Source organism: Macrobrachium nipponense, chromosome 31 (genome assembly GCF_015104395.2).
Source record: "Macrobrachium nipponense isolate FS-2020 chromosome 31, ASM1510439v2, whole genome shotgun sequence".
In the NCBI taxonomy this organism is placed as follows: Eukaryota; Metazoa; Arthropoda; class Malacostraca; order Decapoda; family Palaemonidae; genus Macrobrachium; species Macrobrachium nipponense.
Genome location: NC_061093.1, coordinates 40,782,655 through 40,806,700, shown reverse-complemented (window position 1 = coordinate 40,806,700; position 24,046 = coordinate 40,782,655). Strand labels below are relative to the sequence as shown.

General features: G+C 46.2%; 1 protein-coding gene and 1 long non-coding RNA gene across 2 annotated transcripts in view; both read right to left on the bottom strand.

The window, feature by feature from the left end:
* The window catches only part of LOC135206912 (uncharacterized), a 377,133-nt gene that overhangs the window by 318,084 nt on the left and 35,003 nt on the right, over positions 1–24,046 (bottom strand). The gene's annotated exons all lie outside the window — the stretch shown is intronic.
* Positions 7,351–18,268, bottom strand: LOC135206517 (cysteine-rich protein 2-binding protein-like). Its single transcript, XM_064237874.1, is given in 5 exon segments — positions 7,351–8,002; positions 8,978–9,159; positions 17,726–17,778; positions 17,780–17,955; positions 18,176–18,268. Coding segments are annotated over 5 exon segments (678 nt in total). The 3' UTR covers positions 7,351–7,828.

Sequence of the window (24,046 nt, the reverse complement as noted above, 5' to 3'; positions counted from 1 at the left end):
CTAGAAGGTTGTGCCAATGGGCAGCTCTCTCGGTGCTTCCGCAAGAAGAGCCAGCAGGTCCGGATACCAAACGGCCTGAGGTCGTTTGGGAGCCACCAGGATCATCCTGAGATTCGGGGCGCAGCCAGCACTCCACTCGACTGATCACTTTCCAAATCAGACAGAAGGGAGGAAAGGCGTAGACGAAGAGGTTGTCCCAGGGGTGTTGGAGAGCGTCCTCTGCAGCTGCCCATGGGTTCCGGCACGGCTGAAAAGAAAACCTGAAGTTTTCTGTTGTGCCAGGTAGCGAACAGGTCTACAACCGGTCGCCCCCACAGGTTGAAGAGCCTTTCCACCACATCTGGGTGTAGAGACCACTTGGTTCCTATCACCTGATCCCGACGGCTAAGCTTGTCTGCTACTACATTCCTCTTGCCTGGAATGTAGTGTGCTGACAGCTCTATTGAGTGAGCCGTGGCCCACTCATGCACCTGCCTGCATGGTCAACTGGTGTAGCGGGAGAGACACTAGGCCCCCCTGCTTGTTGACGTATGCCACTACTGTGGTGTTGTCGCACATCAACACCACCGAGTGTCCCACCAAGCGGTCCTGGAATTCTTGGAGAGCGTAGAATGCCGCCTTGAGTTCCAGGACATTGATGTGAAGGTGCTTGTCGTGATGGTCTCACATACCTGCAGTCAGCAACTCCTCCAGGTGTGTCCCCATCCCTCGTTGATGCGTCTGAGAACAGCAGCATCTCCGGGGGGGGGGGGGGGGGGGGGGGGGGGGGGTGTGTGTGTGTATGGGCACTCCTCTTGAGAGGTTCCTGTCGTCGAGCCACCAGGCTAGGTCCTGCCTCATCTTCTCCGTGATGGCCACGGGGAAGTAAGGTGGATCCTTTGTCTGAGACCAACTCTCCCTTAGCCTCCACTGGAGAGACCACAGGTGAAGACGCCCGTGAGGGACTAACTTCTCGAGTGACGACAGGTGGCCGATCACGACTTGCCATTGCTGAGCTGCCTGTTCCTGCCGAGACAGGAACCGGCCGGCTGCCTCCCTGAATTTGCTGATCCGCAAGTCTGCGGGAAAGACTTGCCCTGCTACCGTGTCGATCAGCATAGTACCCATGGTACTTCATCTGCTTGGGTTCGAGATCGGACTTCTCGTAGTTTATCACAATCCCCAGATCGCGACAAAACTTGAGGAGTCGATCTCTGTCCTGCAGCAACTGCGAGCGGGAGCTCGCCAGGACCAGCCAATCGTCGAGATACCTCAGAAGACGTATCCCGTGCGAATGGGCCCAAGCAGACACCAGAGTGAACACTCGCGTGAACACCTGTGGGGCGGTTGACAGACCGAAGCAAAGTGCCCTGAATTGGTACACCATCCCGTCGAAGATGAAGCGGAGGTACTTTCTGGAGGACTGATGGATGGGTATTTGAAAATATGCGTCCTTCAAGTCCACTGAAAGCATGAAATCATTCCCCCTGATGGAGTCTAGCACGGATTGTGCCGTCTCCATCGTGAACCGAGTCCTGCGAATGAAACGGTTCAGGGGAGAGAGGTCTATCACCGGGCGCCAGCCCCCCGTTGCCTTCTCCACCAGGAAAAGGCGGCTGTAAAAGCCCGGTGACTGATCCTCCACGATTTCCACAGCTCGTTTCGCCAGCATGGTCTTGATCTCCTGTCGAAGAGCGTTGTCCTTTGCTGAACCTCGGACATATGTTTGTAGATGGACCGGGTTGGAGATGAGGGGTGGCCGAGATTCGAAGGGTAGTAGATATCCCTCCCGAAGGATGTCTACTATCCAGGTCTCGGCGCCGTAGCGCTGCCAAGTTGCCCAATGGCTCGCCAGGCACACCACTTCCGGCAGCAGGTGAGGGGGAACGCCGTCCCTAGCGTTTCCAACCTCGCTTCGACTTCTTCCACCACCCCCTCGGGGGAAGGAGGGCTGGTTACGGCCTCCTTTCGCAGAAGTCGAAGCAACAGGAGTCTTCACATGGGGCTTAGACGGGGCAACCGTCTTAGCGGCCGAGGATGCGCTAGCTAAGCTCTTTGGCTTAGCCGCAGTAGCTCGAGATTGCCCAGAAACCTTCGAGACTGCCTGGTGAACCAGACGGTCACTGTCATCAGTGCGCCGTCTCTCCACCGCAGCGTCCACCATCTCTCCAGGAAAGAGAGCGGAGGAACTCCTAATAGGTCCGTTACGAAGACCGAGTGCCGCCTCACGCCCAGCCCCCTTGGTCACTCGGGTAAGGACTGCGTCCCTACGACGAAGAACCAAGTTGGCCCACAGGTTAGCAGTCTGATGGGCGAGGTAAGAGATGGCTCTACCTCCAGACTGGCACAGTCTCCTGAACGCCGGGTCGTCTTCGAGAGCAGAGCTCCCAGAGCCGGCCGCGACTTTGGATACTGTGAGGGACCACAGATCCAACCAAGAGACTGCCTGGAATGCTGCCATAGCGGTAGATTCCAGGGCGAGTGCCTCCTGCTGCGAGAACCAGAGGTTCTCCGACAGGAGCTGCTGCAGGGACACACCTGGAGTCAGCCTAGCTAACTCCGGGTTAAACCTTGTTTAAGGCCGGGTATCGGATCTCTTCCGATGGCACATAAAAAAGCCTCTGAACGCTGTAGAGGAGGTGGAAGCAGCTTAGAAGACCGACCGGACTTCAGCGAGTCCTCTCGCCCTGAGACGAGATTCTCCACTTGGTCCAGGACCGAGTCAGCAAGCTCCGATTGCGGCAAACCCACCGTCATCTTGGGTTCCCTCTTCGGGCCCCAAAATGACTCGAGCCGGGACGTGGGCTCAGAAGGTGGTAGCGGCGATCCTTCCCCAAGGTCATTATGCTGACGAATCAGCTTAATGACCTCAGCAAAGTTCCTCTGAATCTCGGGAGTAACCGCATCTTGAGGAGTAGGACCGTCCAGTCCCTCCAACAAGAACAGATCCCGAGACGCTCCTCCTTCAGAAGGAGGAACAGCGACAGACCCCTCACGGTCGCCTCCAGCTGCTTGCGCGTACGTCCTGGCTGGTCCTAGAACCGTGCCTGGTGCCGTACGGCGTCGCAGCGGGTATCACGAGAGGCGCACCCCTCGCGATCACTCCTGGATACCTCGCTCCTCCCGGGGAATTCCGAGGAGGTTGAAGGTACTGAGAGGCAGACCTGACGCTCCTTCCTCGCTCGCTGGCAGGACCAGCGTGCTTGGAGGGCTGCGGCTGATCCCCAACCCGCGGTGGTGATCGAGCTGCAGGCCTGGCCTTGTCGCTCACCTGGGGCGAGTGGCTCGGCTGAGAACGTCGACCCCGATCCCGAGCGTCAGGCGAGCTGCTGCTGGTCGCCCTGTCCGCCCGGTCCCGATGGGAGCGGCGGTCAGGCGACCTGCTAGGCTCGCTGTCGCGGTGAGACCGGTGAGCGTCCTCTCGGCGTGGTCGAGCCGCACGGCCGCGGGGACCTCTTCCTCGCCTCAGCCCGTGGCCGGTTGGGGACCGTCACGTCAGCCCGAGCTGCCGGCTGGTCGCTGCGAGAGTGTCCGCTGGCCTGGCGAGAGTCGTCTGCATGACTCTCGCCAGTCTTCTGCTCCGTGCCTCGGTCTTGACGGCGAGCAAACTCAGGCGTCGAGACCTTGGCTGCACGGTTTCCCGCAGGCGACCGTGCACTCGGTACTTCTCGCGAACAAGAAGCCAAGCCAGATCCTGGTTTAGCGGCAGAAACCCAACCGCTAAACCACCCAGGCGAGGAAGTACCAGCCGAAGCTGTTACTCCCGAGGGAACAGGAGGACCAGCAGAAGAGCCCCCCGAATCGCCCTTAGAAGGTCCCGAAGGAGCCTTCTTAGGGGGGGAGGAGGCAACCTTCTTCTTCTTCGGCTTGGCAGCCTTAGAAGTCAAAGGGGAAGAGGAGGCAGCAGACGACGAAGAAGACGATGAAGACGATGAAGACGACGACGATGACAACACCTTCCTCTTCTTCTTCTTCTTCGTCAGGCTTCGCAGGACCGACGTCAGGTCTTCCATCCAGGACGGAGCCGGGGCAGTTGCCGAGCAACAGGGACCGACTGCACCTGAGCCTGGAGCAGCACCACCACGAGCAGGAACGACAGGAACAGCAGGAACAACAGGAGCGTCAACGACTGGAACAACGGGAGCAGCATAAGCGGCTGGCACAGCAACAGGTACGGCAAGTACGGCAGCAGCGTTAGGAGAGCCAAACGTCTTGTCGGCAGCTACCTGCATTCTCGGTACAGGCAGCAAGTCTAAAGGAGAGCTTTTAGGGCAGCGGAAGTCCGGGGTCAGCAACACAAAGAACCCAGGTGGAGGTGGGACGCCCCTCCTTGGCACGGCAGCGAGAGGCCTTTGGATCGCGGCTGTCGGTGTCACGGTCGTTGCATGTGGCGTGTAGACCAAGTGCGGAGGGACAGCATACCCTGGAGTCATAATAGTTGTAGTAGTAGTGGTCACCACACCATGCGTGACCACTGCCGACCCCGCCAACCGCTGGATTAGCCCCTGGATGCTCGGCACTCCCTGCAATCCCAGCGACTCCCACACCTGTCCCAGGTCGTCCTTCACTGGCGGCACACCTGCGGAAGCAACAGTTGGGGTTAGTTAGAGGGGTTCCCTCGCGCTTGGGGGAAGACGAACCCCACCCAGAGCGGACGGAAGACCCCGAGTACAATTGCACATCCGGGTAGCGAGCGCCCTCCTCCACACTCGACGGATCAAGTGAGGAGAAGGACTCCGCTACCCACCCCCGCAGGGGAAGGCGCAAAACGTGGGGGCTGACCAGGGGGCAAGAAGGAAGACGAGGTATCCGTTACCAAAGGAGTCGCTGGAGAGCTTTCCGACGACTCCTTTGTAGGCCTACGTCTCTTCCTGCCCTCGTACAGAACCCACTGCGCCTCGGACCAATTAACACAGGTGACACAAGGTTCGGCTCGGGAGCATTCTCGCCCCCGACACCGTGTACACAATTCATGTGGATCTACATCCACGAAGGAGCGAAATCCGCCGCACTTACGCCCCTCCAGCCCGGGACACACTCTACGGGCGACTGGGGGGCGCGGCGAAAGCTCCATCTCTTGATCCATTATTCTTGGAATAATTAAGTATAAACAAATGAAAGTACAGTACTTACAATTCATTCACTACCCAGACAAACCAGAAAGAGGGCTGATACAAAACCAAAGCATACGACAATAGCGGGCAGAGCGATGACGAACACGTCTTGTCACACCACGGCCGAAAGCAAAAGTGGTTTGTTTACCTCCCAGTCGCACACCGACAAGCAGTTAACTACCGTTCTCCCCTTGTTCGAAGCTTACGACCGTTCCAGCTGCCGCTAGCTACTTCCTATTGTTAAAGGACTGATGGTTTGTATTACGTATCGGAACAAATATCTGACACTTGGGGAGCCTGCAGCGAAGGCTACTACCTGCTCCTAAATCCTGAGTGTAATAAATTCATACTATAATATCCTTGTGACCTACTTGTTGCTTTCACCTTATTATCCTGGAAGAGTTAGTGGAAGAAATCTTAAAAATGAAATAACTACTCTTAGATCACTATAGTGTATATTCAAAGGGAAGATGGTCAAATATATATATATTATATATATATTATACGAAAGGCTCAACTTACGAAAAACTCGAGATACGAAAGCTGACACGAAAAATTTTACTGCTCTACATACGAAAAGTTTTCAAGATACGAAAGGTTTCTGAAAGTCCGAGATTCGCCCGATAACAATTTTGAAACTCGCGCCGCGCGCCGCCATCTTAGTTCTAGTAGACTCACCACCATCCTCCTGCTCTCCCATTGGTTCCTGATGCTAGCCAAGCCATGAGATCCTTCTCTCCTATTGGACAGCATCCCTCCCATCATGCATCTTACGTGGGTGGCGTGCCTTCGCTCGGCCACTTCGCACCCGAAGCTTTATCGTACGCATGCGGCATTCGTTTGGTCCAACGATTTCGTTAGTGATTTCGTTGTGCTACTTTATCGTGTTGTGAGATCGTGTTGTGAGAACCTAATTAGTATACGTACTACATACGTAACTTAATTACGTACAGTACATATTAGTCATGGGTCCCAAGAAAGTTGCTGAAGTTCACAGAAAGAAGAGAATGCTTTCTATGGAGACAAAAATGGAGATAATAAAAAAGTATGAAGCTGGCTTGCGGTTGAGTGTGATCGCTAAGGAATACGGCCGAAATCCGTCGATGATAGGCACCATCCTTAAGCAGAAGGAGCCATCAAAGCAGCTACACCTTCCAAGGGCGTGAATATTTTGTCCAACAAGAGGAGCCATGTGCATAATGAAATGGAAAGGCTGCTTCTTGGATCGAGGACAAAGAAATCGATGGCGATACGATAACCGAGACGGCAATCTGCCAGAAGGCCAGCGCTATTTTCGGCGATTTGATTGCCCAAGCCGAAGACGACGGCGGAGAGGGGACATCAATGGCAACCCCAGAGTTCAAGGCTTCTCATGGGTGGTTTGAAAATTCCGTAAACGGACTGGCATCCATTCAGTGGTGAAGAAATTGAAATTACGTAAAGTATATAAAAGTAAAAAGAAATGTAAAGATCAAAAAAAGACAAAATAAATTTTATTTTAGTTTTTTGTAAAGTTAAGTGTTACAGTTTTGTTAATGCGTTTTGTAAAGTTTATTTTGTTTTTCTGACATTTTTTTATGTGTTTCGTAAAGTTAAGTGTACGTATCTGCCGTTTGTCCTCCTCCTCCTCTGCCGCCACTTTCGGAGATAGCCTCACTCGAAAGGTAAGCTTCCACATTTTACGTTACAGTAATAATATTTCTTGTACACTAATATACTCTTTATTTACAGGTTTTGCCTTTTTATTATTAAGTTACGTATTGAATGGTTCAAATTGTTGTAGTATTTCATTGTTTATAGGTCAATTTACCTTTATATGAAATTTACTGGGGTGTTTTTGGAGGGCTTGGAACGGATTAGCCATTTTACATGTAAAATGTGGTCCAAGATACGAAAACCTCAAGATACGAAAGGCGCCTCGGAACGATTAATTTCGTATCTCGAGGTACTACTGTATATATATAGATATATATATATATATAGATATATATCATATATATATATATATATATAGATATATATATTATTATATATATATATATTATATATATATACACACTGTAAGCCTGACAATGCATACATCATTATAAGTACAATATTTCCCCAATCATTTCAAGATATTGCATATACTGCTACACTTCTCTTAATTCTGTTAGCCAAGCTTCTCTATTTTTTTTACCTAACCATTCACAAAATGCCCTACAAAAAACATTCTGATTCATCCAAATACACAACAGGAAAATAAATAAATCAGACACTAGTTTTGATATTTATTAACAAATGAGTATAAAGCTGAAAGTATCTATAGCAGTTATCTGTATCAAGATAGACACATGCATGGGTGCTCCTTGTGGCTCAATGATTTTCAGAAGACGGTTATCTAAATTTAACATTGTGAAGAGCCATATGAAATTTTCAAGTTACATGTATGACTAGAAGGAAGAAATTCATGGTCCGCAAATTGTATATTTTTTCTTTAATCATTACAGTTTTCTGCTGTAATAAAAAACCCAAATACATGACTGATTTGCAGTATACAGTGTATTGCAAATACAAATAACAAACCGAGGATAATACACCATCACATAGATGAAAAATGACTGGAAACAGTAATATCTGATAATTCTGTACTTCATAAATGCTGTCTTTGCTTTACATAGCTGAAGAAGAAGATTTTCACACTGCATAATGATTTCAAGGTACTGTATATGTAAGAATTAATATATTACAACACACTATCTACTTAAACGTAAAAACATGGCATGCTTACAGTCATTACTATCCTCAGGTAGATATTTATCATAAAAATCTAACAAGAACTCTTCAACTTTGAAGCCAAACTTTTGATACAGAATTAAAGCTGGGTTTGCAACAGACACATGAAGAGTTATGTCCTTCCCCATACATGTCTGAAAATAGAACATAATAATTATTTACTTTCAATTAGCTATATTAGTATAAGTATGCCTTATTTATACCTATTAATACATTGGATTTCTCACTGTAGTCACAGAATCCAGACAGAAAATAATAAGTATGTATAGTATATTATATCCAGACACTACATCTTAAGTGGGGGCCCCCTATGAAAGATTTCTAGATCTGCCACTGCTACCTTAACAATAACCTTTTTCTTATTAGGATGAAATTTTGATATTTGAAGTGTCAGAATTAAATGTAAAATAATACTGTACAAGGCTTTGCATTTCTTAAGTTAACAGTGTCAGTGAATAAAAAAAAACCTAAAAATTCCCTTTCTTATAATACAAATAACTAGGAGAAAATAGTATATAAAGTGAACACAAAAGAATACATAAGACAAAGATTATTCAAGTTAAGTACATTGACTTTTTTTATGTTTTGCTTGTCATTCTGAAGAAATTATGAACATGTACTTGTTAAATACTTATATAATTCCTCCTTGTTTCAGTAAATATAGAACATATCATACAAACTACTAATTAACAGAAAATCTTTCTTTTGGATTAAATCCGCAATTCTTCAGCTCCTTGTACTGACTTTGACCTCATTTTAAAATTTCTTTGCCTGAGCCCCATTAGAGCCTAGAGAGCCCACAATTTGCTTTTACTCATTGACTATTTTTCATTTTCCCATTTTTTACTTTTATTTATTGGTTAAGCTTGTTTGTATTTTATACTTCTTTTACCAAGGCTCTTGGTTTTTCTCTCTTCCACAAATAAAGTTTGCTTAACATAATTAGTTACCTACTGTTAGGGCTTTTCCATACGAATGAATGCTACATTGAATAACAAAATGACCACAAAATATAGAATGACTTACTAGGTTTCAAGGAAACATTTTTTATGAAACACAAAAACATAAAATACATAGTAGAGGGGAGACAATATTTTCTTTTTACTTGCCTGTATAAGATGGTACAATACAAAAGTAGCAATGCCAGCTCTCTGCCACTCAGGATGAACTAAAAGGAAGGACAGGTATGCTGTATTGAAATTTGTGTCAGGCACTAATATACCAAATCCAATAACCAGTTGACGGTACAGCACCACACAAGTGTGATCTGGATATTGAAGAACTTCAGACACTGTTAAAAGAAAAATTAGGTAAAATATAGTAACTATTTCATTAATACCATTTTATTACTGTCATTGACACCACTAAAACCCATGAATGGCAGTAAAATGAGATGAACTACCTACTGCTAAAGGTGGGCAGGATATCAATCAAGAAGTAGTCCTTTATCTCACTTGTCCTAACACACCTTCTAACCCCAGCCTGTGGGCTTGTAGGAAGAATAAGTTTGTTTCCATGAGATGTGCAAGAGTGCTTGGTAAGTTTTTGTGTTCCCCTAACATTTTTAATGATGCCCACTGACTCCTTAGGAGGGAGACAAAAGTTCCATCTGACTAGCAATAACTGCTGAATCTATATTGCTTAACTATTCATAATTTTGCAAAACCAATAAATCAAACATCTCATGCTCATTTTTTAACCTTCGTAGAGATGGTTTAATTTTTTCAAGCCCCAATAATCTTTTTTTCATATTGGTAACAACAAATCTTTCTAGAGACCCCTTGCAATCTCGAAATGTGATTCAGTGACATCTCAGTATAATAATAATAACAATAATAATAATAATAGGATCCTATCCTTAAAGGCACAGCATTCGTAGTGTTGATCTTTGGAAAATCCTTCTCTTCCTAAAAGAAAAAGAAAATCTACCTGCAGCTACCAGCAAAAAGATGCTCCATTTCATGGAATGCTAGATCATCAAGCAGAAAATGTTGTGTCACAGAATAATACAGTGAAACTAACTGAAGTGGAGCTAAAGCTAGAGCTGGGTCCATGTCTGGGGATTCTTCAGGAGATATAACAAGTAGATATACCAAACCTTTAGCAGGGGTGAGCTGGTGCCAAAATAGCTATAATTAACACCATAAGCCCTTAAGGTGAAGGGATTCATGGAAAGTCTTGAGTGTAAATCTTGTCACTCATGAAATCCCACTCTTTGAAGAGGAGGACAGTATTGTATTCTTTTCTTCTCTTCTGACCTTCAGATGATAAAAAAGAGGGAGAGGATTGTGTTCTATGTATAGAAAACTTAATCTTCCTAATCTTATTTTCAATTTTTATCTCTTTTTGGTAAAGATATTTGTAACATTCACCATTGGACTTGTCTGACCTATTGTCACTTTCTTCACTTGTGTCCCTGAATCACCATATGCGTTCAAAAGATTATAACTGTGAAGAGGAATAAGATGAAGAAAAAGAGAAAACTGAGATGCTTCAGTAGTCTATAATAAAACCACATTCATCTCTGGTAATGCTACTAGAACATGCTGATGAGAAAGAAAACTTGAGGTTACACAAATATTGCTATCATACTTTACCACAAACAATAATTAAATGGAAATAGTGCTATAATAACTGAGGGGATAACTATAAAAAAGTTACTCGAATACCAGGTGATTTGAGAGAAATTATATGAATGAGGCAGATGACAGGATAAAACATAATTGCACATGCAAACAACATATTATAATTGCATATGCAAACAACACGACAGGATATATTATAATTGCATATGCAAACAACATACACATCTGGTGCTGATAAAGAAGACTCAAGAAGGGAACGCTTTTTATCAAAGAGACAGGATGATTCCCCTGGAATAGAACATTTCTGGCTCAGCTCGTGTCGCTGCGCGAAATATCCTTTAATCTATTATTTCTAGGGTAAATGTACTAACACATACCAGAGAATAATAAATAAAGAAAAAGGTCAGTATAACTGACTCGCTCACCCTCCAGAGAGTGTCGGTATGAACACTATGGCGAGTGAGACCACTACCACGAGCCAAATGCCAATAGAATTCTCCCCACTACAAAATCCCCCAAGAGGGGAGCCGACCCACAGAGTGGCAGCACCTACTACTACTACTCCATCCCATGCTGCCGACTGCTGCGCCTCTGGTGGCCATCCTTTTCAGTTAGCGCTGTCCTTTAGCCTGTAAGTGATATTCTTTAAGATACTCATGTGTCTTTCCACTTACAGACCACCAACTGTGAGCATCCGGATCGCCGCCACACTTCAGGACCCGTGTGGACACGAAGTTTGCCGGTCCCCATGCTCCATGCGCGACTCCGCACGGGACATCCAGGTCTGGTACCATGAGACGTGTACCATATGTTACGATCTGGTGAGCCAGCTTTTATGACGGGGTAAGTATTCCATATCCGGTAGCTGGTACGCATCTGTTATAGTGCTTAAGTTTTCATCAATCACTCTAACTTAAGGTAAATTCAAGGGCCTTGTAGCCCCTATAAAATTTTAGTTATGCTTTAAGTTAGCTTTAGTTTTAAGTTATTCTTAAATCTAATCATACCCTCTCTTCCAGGCGCCGGCAGTGAGGGATACCGCACTGGCAACCCTGCGGGCCTGGGTCGGCGGTTTCGGGAAGAACGCCGCCAAGGGTATGCCCTACATCCTGGAGAAAAGGTTGGCGGTACTATAATCTTCCCCGGAGGCAAGCGACAGGATACGTCGACCCAGTAGAGGCGGCCCCGACTATCGCCTTCATCCAGCAACAGCTGGCTGCCTCATTGACTGACAAGGCCAGGACATCTCCTCGGAAGTCGCGACGTTGGATATTAATATATAACCTATGGTAGGTGTAGACGACCTGTGGTCGAGGTAGGTAAGGTGGACACCCAAGGGATACCCTTGGGTCGTACTGTTTCTTCTACTCCTGCAACCTCTCCATCCTTCCAAGGCTTTACGGGTGATGAATTGTATACTCCTCCTGACGCTTCGGTTAGACCCAAGGTCAAGGGTCAAGCAGTGAAATCCTTGACAAAGACGTCGTCGTCGTCTAAGAAGACGGCTTCGGCGTCTTCCTCCTCTCGTAAGTCTCCGGCTAGGAATCCCGGAGCAGACAGGTCTAAACCTTCTGGGCCCGGCTCTACGTCCTCGAGGAGTAAATCCTCCAGAGAGAGATCTCACACTCCGGCGGAGTCGTCAGTTCCGCTACCCTTGGTTCCAATTCAGAGCCACCCCTCCCCCTCCGCAGCAGCTCCGGTTTTTTTTTTTTTTTTTTTTCCCTTTCCTTTGGACTCCAATGCTGGCCTGTTGCAACAGGTGGGCGACCTGGTTGGGTCTCTAAAGAGTAGCATGGAACAAATGATCTCTCGGTTGTCGGATAGGATTACTTCTCAAGACTCTATTATAGCCGGACTGAGCCAAGCTCCTCTAGCCTCTCCTCCACCTTTCAATACAGGTGGAGCCCAGCTTCCCCCGTATGACTCTCTACCTCCGTTCTCGATGAAACAACCCGTGGAGAGTAGCGTCATAACGCCCCCTTCCAAGACGGACTCATTTCTATACCGGAATTTGGAACTCCGAAGGATAGAGGACTTCGAGTTCTACCGGGGTGGAAGACCTTCAGCCTCCGTTCATCGGCTACGCAAGGCTCACCGCCTCAGCCATGATTCGAGATGATAGGGTACCAAAGGAGAACAGTCCTCTATTCACGTGACCAGGCTCAGAGAGAATGGCTCAGGTGTGTTTTTAGAGGACATGGATTGTTCTAATACGAAAATCCAACCTTTCAAGAGTCCCTTTACGATCTTCACGATGGATGAGAGTACCCCGCTCCCTTTCCTGACAAAGATCGCGACGTCTACCATCCCAGCGGCCAGAAGGGGGAACCCCATGCCTCAACTGAAGGAAGCAGATCCTACATCTCCGTTACTTCCTTCAGCCGGAGAATTATGGGAAGACTTACCGAACACCTTCTCAGCTGGCAAACTCAAACCGGACTGTGCTATGGAGCATTTTTGGTTTGGCGAAAAGCTACCCAGGCTTCCAGATAGCCTTATTCAGGCTGAATTTGACGCTAAATCGCGATTAGCCAGATCGATTAATTCTATGGCTATGACCGAGGTGGCCACCATAGCCTATGGTTCAGAGCCGCTTTTCAAACTTATGACCAAATCCCTGACTCAAACGGTACAGTCAGATATGTTTGAGTTTGCTACTGCTAGGACGAATTGTAGGAAGCATGTCCTACAAGAAGCAACCATTCGGCACGAGCCGAATAGGTTACTCTCGTCGAACATCTGGGGAGCAGATCTCTTCCCAGAAGCAATGGTGAAGGAAGTCCAGTCAGAGGCTACGAGGTTGAACCAGAGCCTTAAGGACCGTTGGGGCCTTACGGCTAAGAGGAGGCAAGATCTAGCAGCTAGAGGTAAAGGGCAAAGGAAACCCAGACGTTTCCAGCCCTACCAGAAAAAGCAGCCACGCTTTTCTCAGCAAGTTCCGGCGGTTCCCTTAGTGCAAACAGCCCAGCCTTCCACTTCAAAGGCTCAATCACAGCCAATTTACGTAATTTCTCCTCAGCCTCAGCCCTCACCTCTTACGCCATCTCTCAGCTTACAATCAAGCCTTCGAGAGTCAATCTTCACAGAAGTATGACCCGCATCGGGTAAGGGAGGCAGAGGTAAGCGTTCCTTTCGTGGGAGAGGATCGGGAGGTCCCTTTAATAGGGGAAAACACTTCAGAGGAGGCCGAGGAGGTTACCAGATCCAATGAAGAACTTCAGGTAGGAGGGAGGCTGTTTCACTTTCGCCACCGGTGGAACTTCAGCAAGTGGGCTCAGAGCATTGTGTCAAAAGGCCTGGGTTGGAGCTGGTTAACGACCCACCCCCATCCAGGCCTTTCCGTCAACTTCCTTCCAAAGAAAAAACTGACGGAGTATGCGGAGGATCTCCTTCAGAAAGGAGCTATAGCGAGAGTCAAAAGATTAAAATTTCAAGGTCGCTTGTTCAGCGTGCCAAAGAAAGGCTCACAAAAAAGAAGAGTAATCTTAGACTTGTCCCGCTTAAACTTAGCCATTCGCTGCGACAAGTTCAAGATGCTCACGATCTCGCAGGTGCGGACCTTACTTCCCCGTGGGGCCGTCACCACCTCTATCGATCTTACAGACGCTTACTATCATATCCTATTGCAAGACACTTCCGTCCTTATCTAGGCTTCAAGATAGGAGACCAGACATTCTCCTTCAAGGTAGTTCCTTTCGGGCTCAACGTAGCACCCAGAGTGTTTACGAAGCTGGCGGAAGTAGTTGTTCAACAACTCAGATCGCAAGGGGTTATGGTAGTAGCGTATCTCGACCGATTGGTTGATCTGGGCTTCAACAGTCGAGGAATGCAACAAAGCAACACTGAAAGTGATTCAGTTCCTGGAATATCTAGGCTTCAAGATAAACAGGACCAAGTCAAGACTCACTCCAGAGTCAAACTTTCAGTGGCTAGGCATTCAATGGAATCTATCCTCCCATACTCTGTCGATTCCATCGTCCAAGAGGAAGGAAATAGCGAAGTCAGTCAAGCAATTTCTGAGTCACAAACTGGCTTCAAGAAGGTCTCAGGAAAGGATCCTGGGTTCTCTCCAGTTTGCATCAGTGACGAACATCCTAATGAAAGCCAAACTGAAAGACCTAACAAGAATCTGGCGCTCACGAGCAAATATCAGGTCCAGGGACAAATTGTCCTCAGTCCCTCTGATTCTAAAGAATCGACTTCGGCCGTGGGCGAAAGTCAAGAACCTATCGGTGTCAGTGCCCCTTCAATTTCCTCCTCCAGGGGTCACTATCCACACAGACGCTTCCTTAAGCGGCTGGGGAGGATATTCCCAGTTCAAAAAGGTTCAGGGAACGTGGTCACCTCAGTTCCGCCAGTTCCATATAAACGTACTGGAGGCAATGGCACTGTTCTTGACTCTAAAAAGGTTACGTCCGCCAAAGTACTCCCACATAAAGCTAGTCCTGGACAGCGCAGTGGTAGTACATTGTATAAACAGAGGAGGCTCCAAGTCACGTCATCTAAACCAATGTCATGGTTAGCCATATTCTCCCTGGCGAGGGGACAAGTTCAGTTGGCATCTCTCCTCCACCCATATAGCTGGAGTGAGAAACGTCATAGCAGATGCTCTATCCCGATCAGTACCTCTAGAGTCGGAATGGTCACTGGACAACAGTTCGTTCCAATGGATTCTTCAGAGAGTTCCAGGTCTACAGGTAGATCTCTTCGCATCCCAAGCGAACCACAAACTCCCGTGTTATGTGGCCCCCAACCTGGACCCTCTGGCCTATGCCACGGACGCCCTGGCTCTAGATTGGAACAACTGGGAGAAGATTTATGTCTTTCCTCCGGTGAATCTTCTCATGAAAGTGTTAAACAAACTCAGGACATTCAAGGGTCAAGTGGCTCTAGTAGCCCCAGACTGGCCGAAGAGCAATTGGTACCCTCTCATCCTGGAACTGGGTCTCCGCCCTCTTCGGATCCCCAATCCCAAGCTCTCCCAGTCAGTACAAACGAAGACTGTGTTCGCTTCCTCAGGGATTCTCAAAACCCTAACTTTATGGATTTCATGAAGTTTGCGGCGAAAAGGGATGCGAATATTGACCCTCAGAATATTCTCTTCTTGGAATCAGATAAGAGAGATTCAACTTTGAGACAGTATGATGCTGCTGTCAAAAAGTTAGCAACCTTCCTGAAAGAATCAGATATTAAGATCATGACAATCAATTCAGCTATATCCTTTTTCAGATCCTTATTTTTGAAAAAGGCTTAGCAGCTAGCACAATTACGACAAACAAGTCAGCCTTGAAAAAAGATTTTCAATTTGGATTCAACATAGACTTGTCAGATTCCTACTTCTCGTCTATTCCCAAGGCCTGTGCTAGACTTAGACCTTCTGTAAGGCCTACGTCAGTATCATGGTTCTTAAACGATGTTCTAAAACTGGCTTCAGAAACCAATAATGACACATGCTCATTTATAATGCTTTTAAGGAAAACCCTATTTTTATTAAGCTTGGCCTCAGGAGCTCAGGAGTATAATTTCAGAACTGTCGGCTTTATCAGAGATCCGGATCATATTCAGTTCCTTCCCACAGGGGAAGTGCTACTTTCACCGGAACGTAGCTTTTTAGCTAAGAATGAAGATCCTTTGATGAGGTGGGAACCATGGAAGGTACTACCCCTTCCACAAGAGATATCTCTTTGCCCAGTTTTCAACTTTACGAGCCTTTCTATCTAGGACCTCCTCATCCTATCGGGTCCTCTCTTTAGGAGAGAAAAAAGGTGTACTTTATCTATTAAAGGCATCAGGCAACAATCAAATCCTGTACTTCATAAACAAGCCAATCCTGACTCTTTCCCAAAAGCACATGATGTCAGGGCAGTAGCCCACCATCAATTAACTATTCCAACATATGAACTTCGATGAGTTGAAAAAGTATACTGGATGGAAATCACCGACAGTGTTCAAACGTCATTACTTAAAAGTCCTTGGAAGCCCTGAAATTTTCAGCGTTGCAGCGGGTAACATAGTTTCCCTGACTCTTGGACTAATCCTTAGGTAGAAGATTCAGTCCTCCTTTCTACCTGCCTAACCCAACAGTTCGTCTCATTCCTGCCTTGTTCATTTACGATCACCTTGTGTCTTAGCTGCTTTGATGATGATATAGTGGGTTGTCCCTTATTTTTTTGCTAGGGGACACTCACATTTGTGAGATACTGATCTCGTAGATGTCATCTCCTTATTTTTTTTATGCTAGGAGATACATCTTATTATAATGGTTACGAGTTTTGTATATTAAGTCATATACATTCTTTTATATTTTATTATTGTTGAGTTTTGTTTGTTTTTATTCAACTTGTATATTAATTGCTTTAGATTGTTTTGATACATAAGCTTTACACAGATACCATTGTTGTACATATATGATTTTTCTCCTGTATATATGTATGTTACCTTAAGTTAAGAAATATTATTAGCATTAAGTATAATTAAGTAATATTTCTATTTGTATCACTGTGTATATGTATCTTTATAGCAATTATATTGATTTATTTTTATTTTATCTTTTATTTGAGACTCCCTTTATATTTTGTTGAATTTCTTTACAATCTTGTCTATTTCTCTGGTACGATTTCGCGCAGCGACACGAGCTGAGCCAGAAAAGGGATTTTGACGTAAGGAAAAATCTATTTCTGGGCGATTGGCTCGTGTCGCCAGCGAAATCCCGCCCTACCCATCCCATCGCCAAGATTGTCTGCTAACTTCAGGATGCCCAGGATGGCCACCAGAGGCGCAGCAGTCGGCAGCATGGGATGGAGTAGTAGTAGTAGGTGCTGCCCACTCTGTGGGTCGGCTCCCCTCTTGGGGGATTTTTGTATGGGAGAATTCTATTGGCATTGGCTCGTGGTAGTGGTCTCACTCGCCATAGTGTTCATACCGACACTCTCTGGGAGGGTGAGCGAGTTTTTTACCTATCATCTGGTTATTGATCTGCTCATTTTTAGCTATTCGGTCTCTGCTGTAACAAGGTGTTTTCCAGATGTGTAACTTAAGAGTGATAACTCTGGACTGGCTGAAATACTTAATAAAAATAGTAACTAGGTGTTCAGGCATCTGTCAATATCAGAAGACACCTTTTAAATTTCATATCCTTAACAAGACCAGAATCTATAATCCTTATAAACACCGATTAATTACTAGTATATATGAATCAACATATCTAGACCCCTCTTAGCTAACATTCACATAAAATTTTTACAAATGCCCTATGCAAAATCTAAAACTTACAATCAATGCCTGGCCAAAAGAAATGTCGTGCCATTTGATTCATAGCTGGATATGTTTGGTGTCACATAACAGTAGTCTATTGGGTATCGAGGGGGTGGTGTCCAGTTTTCATCATTACGATTTGGATATTTAATAATCTCTTGCAATAGTCGAAGTTTGAGAGGTTCAGATTCATAATCTCTCATAATATACGGTTTCAAGTCCCTGAAACAAACATAAGAAAGATCATTATTTCATTTCATTTGTTAGACTGAACACCTATTCTTACAACTTAGAAATAATTTATGAAATTAAAGCAATGAAAAGTAATGAATTATACTGGTATGATAAGATTAAATGACAAAAGTCAATATGATAAATCTCTAGGAAAGTGTGGCTAAGTATATCACTTATTCAATTTTTTCTAAGATGGCTTATTTGATATTGAAGATTCCATGAACTTGGGCATACACCATGACCAGTAATGATGGATTCAGCCATAGTTGCAGCGACTACTTTATCACTTCTCTGAATCAAATCTGCTTCCTTTACAAAGACACTCATCAGTAGCTGAAAAAAGGTTTACTGTCATCATGACCCAATTCCTTTTTATCATTCAAATTTTACTATACTTTATTCTGAAGAATTCTTTAATAGTTACCATAGTCAAAATTAGCTGACAACTATACTTAAAGGTTTTCATTAATATCATTTTTCACATCAAAACACAGCTTTAGCACGTAAATCAAACAAAACGGAAGGAAGAGGATACAGAATAAATATAATTCAACCTGTCATATACTATATTATTGGGTTATTCCTTTTTCACCCATTGTAGGTACAGAAAACAGCCACAAAATACACAACAGGATTCTGACATGAATCATTAAGTCTCTATAATATACTAGCATTATAAATAAAAGGGATCTTATCAAGTTTCATTAAGTGAACTACAGAATGCTCTCATATGGTATTCACGAGCTCACTTTAAAAGCCTTCAAAACAAATATGATATTGTTAAACTACAATAAAGTTTTGTACATACTTACCTGGCAGATATATACTTAGCTATAGTCCTCCGACGTTCCCGACAGAATTTCAAATCTCGTGGCACGCGACAGGTAGGTCAGGTGGTCTACCTTACCCGCCGCTGGGTGGCGGTGTATGAACCAATCTATCTCTCCAGCCAGATTTTCTCTTCCACCTGTCTCCTGAGGGGAGGATGGGTGGGCCATTAGACGTATATATCTGCCAGGTAAGTATGTACAAAACTTTATTGTAGTTTAACCATATCATTTTTGTACATGAACTTCCCTGCCAGATATATACTTAGCTGATTGCACCCTTGGTGGAGGGTAAGAGACAGCTAAAGTAATAAGGAGAGATAAGAAACAACTGATGTTGTAGGATATAAATAACCTTGGTTCTTACCTGTTCAGGCAGAAGACTTCATTGATACTGTCTCTGAGTCTGCGTTGCCTGGAGAGCTAACGCTAGGGACGTTGACCTGATGCTGAAAGACTCTCGGATCTACCACTAGGATATGATCCCTTTGTGTGGTAGAATCCAAGTCGGATCCTGTTAAAGGGAGTTCGTCCCTAGCTTAAACAGGTCTTAACACACTACTACTGCAAGGAGCCACACTCATCAGACCACCTAACCAAACTACTAAAGATTAGTATTACGACCTAAAGAGATGCCTTCATGCATCCTCTTTAAGGCAACCAACAACAACAAACACAAGACATAAGGGGAAAAATTTTATACTACTAAAAAGGATGAGTTCCAGCTCCCTGCCCAGCACTGAAATCCGCAGATACGTACGGGCCCAAGGCGAAGCATTTTTCGTAAGTGATTCTCACATCACGTAAGTAGTGGTTCGCGAACACTGACTGACATCTCCAGAACGTTTCTCCATCAGGTTCCGCACGGACATATTCTTGTTTGAAAGCAGAGAAGTTTGCTATGGCTCTTACTTCGTGGGCTTTCACTTTAAGAAGCCTAAGATGTTCTTCTCTGCAAGATCCTGTGCTTCTTTGATGAGGCTTCTCAAGAAGAAGGACAATGCGTTCTTCGACAATGGACGAGTAGGGTCTTTTACTGAACAACCACAGGACCTCTCGGTTTGCTTTCAGTTGCTCTTTTCTTCTAAGTTAGTATTTTTACCATTCTCACTGGAAAGAGTTCTCTCGGGTTCTTCTCCTACCAAAGAAAGATAACCACGAATCGAAGTTCTTGGGCCATGGACTTGATGGGTTTTCATTCTTCGCAAGAAAACCAGGAAGGAAAGAGCAAATGAGAGAGTCCTCCTTAAAACCCACATTACCATCAATCGCCTGAAGCTCACTCACTCTTTTGGTGGAAGCTAGAGCCATCAAAAACAGAGTCTTCCTAGTAAGGTCTCTGAATGAGGCTGAATTAGGGGGTTCAAACCTAGAGGACCCAAGGAATTGAAGGACTACATCCAAATTCCAGCTAGGTGTCTTAGGAGACTGCATTTTCGTTGCATCAAAAGACCTAACAAGGTCATGTAGGTCCTTATCTTCCGATAAGTTGAGGCCCCTGTGCCTGAAGACATTCGCCAACATGCTACGATAGCCTTTAATCGTCGAAACGACTAAGCTACATTCTTGTCTTAAGAATAAAAAGAAGTCTGCAATCTGATTCACAGGGGTACTGGAAGAGGAAACGTTATTCCTCTTGCACTATCTTCTGAAGACATCCACTTCGACTGGTACACTCGTAAGGTGGAAGACCTCCTAGCTCTAGCGATTGCCTTAGCAGCTGCTGACGAAAAGCCTTTCGCTCTGACCAGTTTCTGAACAGGTCTGAAGCCAGTCAGACTGAGAGCGGGGAGGTTTTTGGTGGTGTACCTGTCGAAGTGGGGGCTGTCTGAGTAGATCGCTCCTTAGGGGAAGCAATCTTGGAAAATCCACCAGCCATTCCAGCACCTCTGTGAACCAATCTTGTGCTGGCCAAAAGGGAGCTATCAAAGTCATCCTCGCGGAATCTGACTCTGCGAACTTTTTAAAGTGAACCCAGAATCTTGAAGGGGGGAAACGCGTATACGTCGAGTCCTTTCCAATCGAGTAGGAGAGCGTCTATCCCTATTGCTCCTGGATCCAAGATGGGCGAGCAATAAGATCCAGTCTTTTGTTCTTTGAAGTTGCAAACAGGTCTAAGTGAGGCCTACCCCACAACTTCCAAAGGCTCTGGCAAACATCTTGGTGCAGAGTCTCTGTGGGAAGGACCTGATCTTTCCTGCTGAGGAGATCTGTCCTTACATTCCTTTCTCCCGCACGAATCTGGTGAGAAGTTTTATCCCCCTTTCTTCTGTCCACAGAAGAAGATCTCTTGCTGTTTCGTACAGAGAGAAGGAATGCGTCCCCCCCTGTTTCCTGATGTATGCCAGAGCCGTGGTGTTGTCCGAGTTTATCTGCACAACTGCTCCTGTCACATCGACTCGAACTCTTTCAGAGCAAGCCACACTATTAGTTCTTTCCTGTTGATGTGCCAAGGAAGACTGGTCCCCCACCCAGGTTCCTGACACCTCCTTGGTTCCAGAGTCGCCCCCAACCTGTTTCCGACGCATCGGAGAACAACACCAGGTTGGGGTTCTGGATTGAAGAGACAGTCCCTGCGAGAACTTGTTGGGATCCGCCCACCATGCTACCTCCTTCTTGATTTGATGAGAAATTGACAGGGAGAACTTCAAATCCTGAGAAGGACGACTCCAATTCCGATGAAGAAAGAATTGGATGGTCTCAGGTGCAACCTTCCTAGGGAAACAAATTGCTCCAGTGAGGAGAGCGTCCCCAGCAGACTCATCCACTCCCTCACTGTGCATACTTCTTTCCCTAAGAAGGTGTTACTTTTTTCGAGTCCCCGGGCTATCCTCTCCTGTGACGGAAAAGCCTGAAAACTCAGAGTTCATCTGGATCCCCAGATAAACACACTCTTGAGCGGGAATCAGACTTGACTTCTGCAGATTGACCAGAAGTCCTAAGGAATAAGTCAAATCCAGGGTTTTCTTCAAGTCCTTCAGACAACGATCTCTGGAATTGGCCCTTATAAGCCAATCGTCGAGGTAGAGCGAAATCCTCACCCCTTCTAGGTGAAGCCATTGTGCTACATTTCTCATGATGGCCGTAAAGACTTGGGGGGCCGTCGAGAGGCCAAAACACAGGGCCCTGAATTGGAAAATTCTTCCCCCCATCATGAATCTTAGAAACTTCCTCGAGGAAGGATGGATTGGTACGTGGAAGTAAGCGTCCTGTAAGTCCAAGGACACCATCCAGTCCCCTGGACGGAGTGCTGCTAACACCGAGGCAGTGGTCTCCATCGTGAACTCTTCTTTTCGACGAAGAAGTTCAGGGCGGTTACGTCCAACACCGGTCTCCATCCCCTGAGGATTTCGGAACTAGGAACAGGCGGTTGTAAAAGCCTGCCGAAAGATGATCTGCCACTAGTTCGATCGCCTCCTTTCCAGCATCTGATCTACTGCTAGTCGGAGGGGCCTGATTCATGATGGGGTCCCGTATCTGGCCGTCAACTCCCTCGGGGTATTCGTCAAGGAGGCCTCGAAGAGAACGGGATGAGTAGCCCTTCCTCAATATTGACAGGGTCCAGGCATCTGCGTCTTTCTGGCCCAGACTCCTGCAAACTGTAAAAGCCTGGTGCCTACAGTTGTCTGAAGGACTTGAGTCTTACTTGGGAGGTTTGATTGACTTCGTAAAAGTCCTCCCTCTTCTATTTGGTTTCCGACCTCTGAACGAAGAGGATCTAGAGGTAGAAGCCCCTCGAAAGGGTTCCTGAGAGGTCGGCTTCGCTTTCTTCGTCTTAGTCTGGAAGGCAGGACGCGGCTTCCTTGCAGACTGCGCTAGAAGGTCCTGCGTAGCTTTGGCAGAGAGAGCCTTCGATATGTCTTGAACCAGGTGTTTAGGAAACAGCTGCGCAGAGAGAGGAGCAAAAAGCAAAGACGATCTGTGCATGCGAGACAGACTTTGTTAAAAAGGAGCAAAATACTGATCTTTTCTTCAAGACCCCTGCCCCAAACAGTGAAGCTATTTCGCTGGCCCCATCCCTCACCGATTTATCCATACAGGATAAGACACAATTCAAATCCTCCGGAGAAAACGGGTCCGGTCCTTGAGTTTTCTTGGCTAGGACTCCGAGGGACCAATCGAGAAAGTTGAAAACTTCCAAGACTCTAAAAATGCCTTTTAGAATGTGATCTATCTCATTCATGGCCCACGTAGTTTTGGCCGAATTCAAAGCTGATCTTCTAGTGGCGTCTACTATGCCGAAAAAATCTGCGTCAGCTGAAGACGGAAGGCCAGTCCCAAGGGTTCTCCTGTCTCATACCAAAATCCTGTCCGTCCGGAAAGCTTCGACGGAGGGAAGGCAAACATAGTTTTCCCCCCCGCTTCTTTAATTCGCATCCATGAACCGAAACTCTTGAGCGCTTCTTCATAGAAAGAGTCGGTTTCATTCACACACGAAGATCCTTTCGTTGCTTTCGCTGTGGAGAACAACGAGTGTGGAGAAGGAGGAGCAGTAGGGCTCAAAGACTCTCCGAACTCCTGAAGGAGAAGCTCTGTGAGCTTCTTGTACGAAGAAACTGCTGCCGATGTATTAGCTTCTTCCTCAGAGGCTTCCTGGTCTTCTTGAAGAGGAGAACGAGGATGAGGAGAACGAGGATGAGGATCCTTATGAGAATCCTTAGATGATTTCCTAGCTGGGGTACAGTGCGATGTAGGAGACAAACGTCTTGAATGAGGAGAAGAGTCCAAAGGAGAGCGGGCGTACAGGAGAACGACGAGTTGTAATAGGACGCTTATCCGAAAAATTCTTGTCTCATCTCGCATTCCTTCCTAAACGAAGACAAACTCTTAAACAGCAAAAGAGGAAGGACTCCCTTCCCTAGAAAGACCACGTCTATCCCTAGGGAGCTTATGAAGAGGGAGAGCGCCCTACTAAAATCCTGCGCCGATCGTGAGGAGAGCGGCTACTAGGCGCCGAGCGCCTATCAGTCACAGGGCGCTTAGGGGAATCCTGGCGTCTACCAAGCGGAGAAACGTTGCTAAGATTAGCGCGCCTATCAGGAGCAGGGCGCTTGAGAGCTCTTGATGCCTACGAAGCGGGAGAGGTGGCTGTATGCTCCGAGCGCTTAACGGAACAGGGCGTTCGACGAGATCTTGGTCCTTACCAAGGGGAGAACGTCTGTAAGGCTCCGAGCGCCTAACAGAGGGGACCAATCAGGAGTAGGGAGCCTCGAGAACGAAGAGCGCCTACTAGGAGAACGAAGCAAATGAGGTTCAAGGCGCCTTTCTCCAGGAGAAA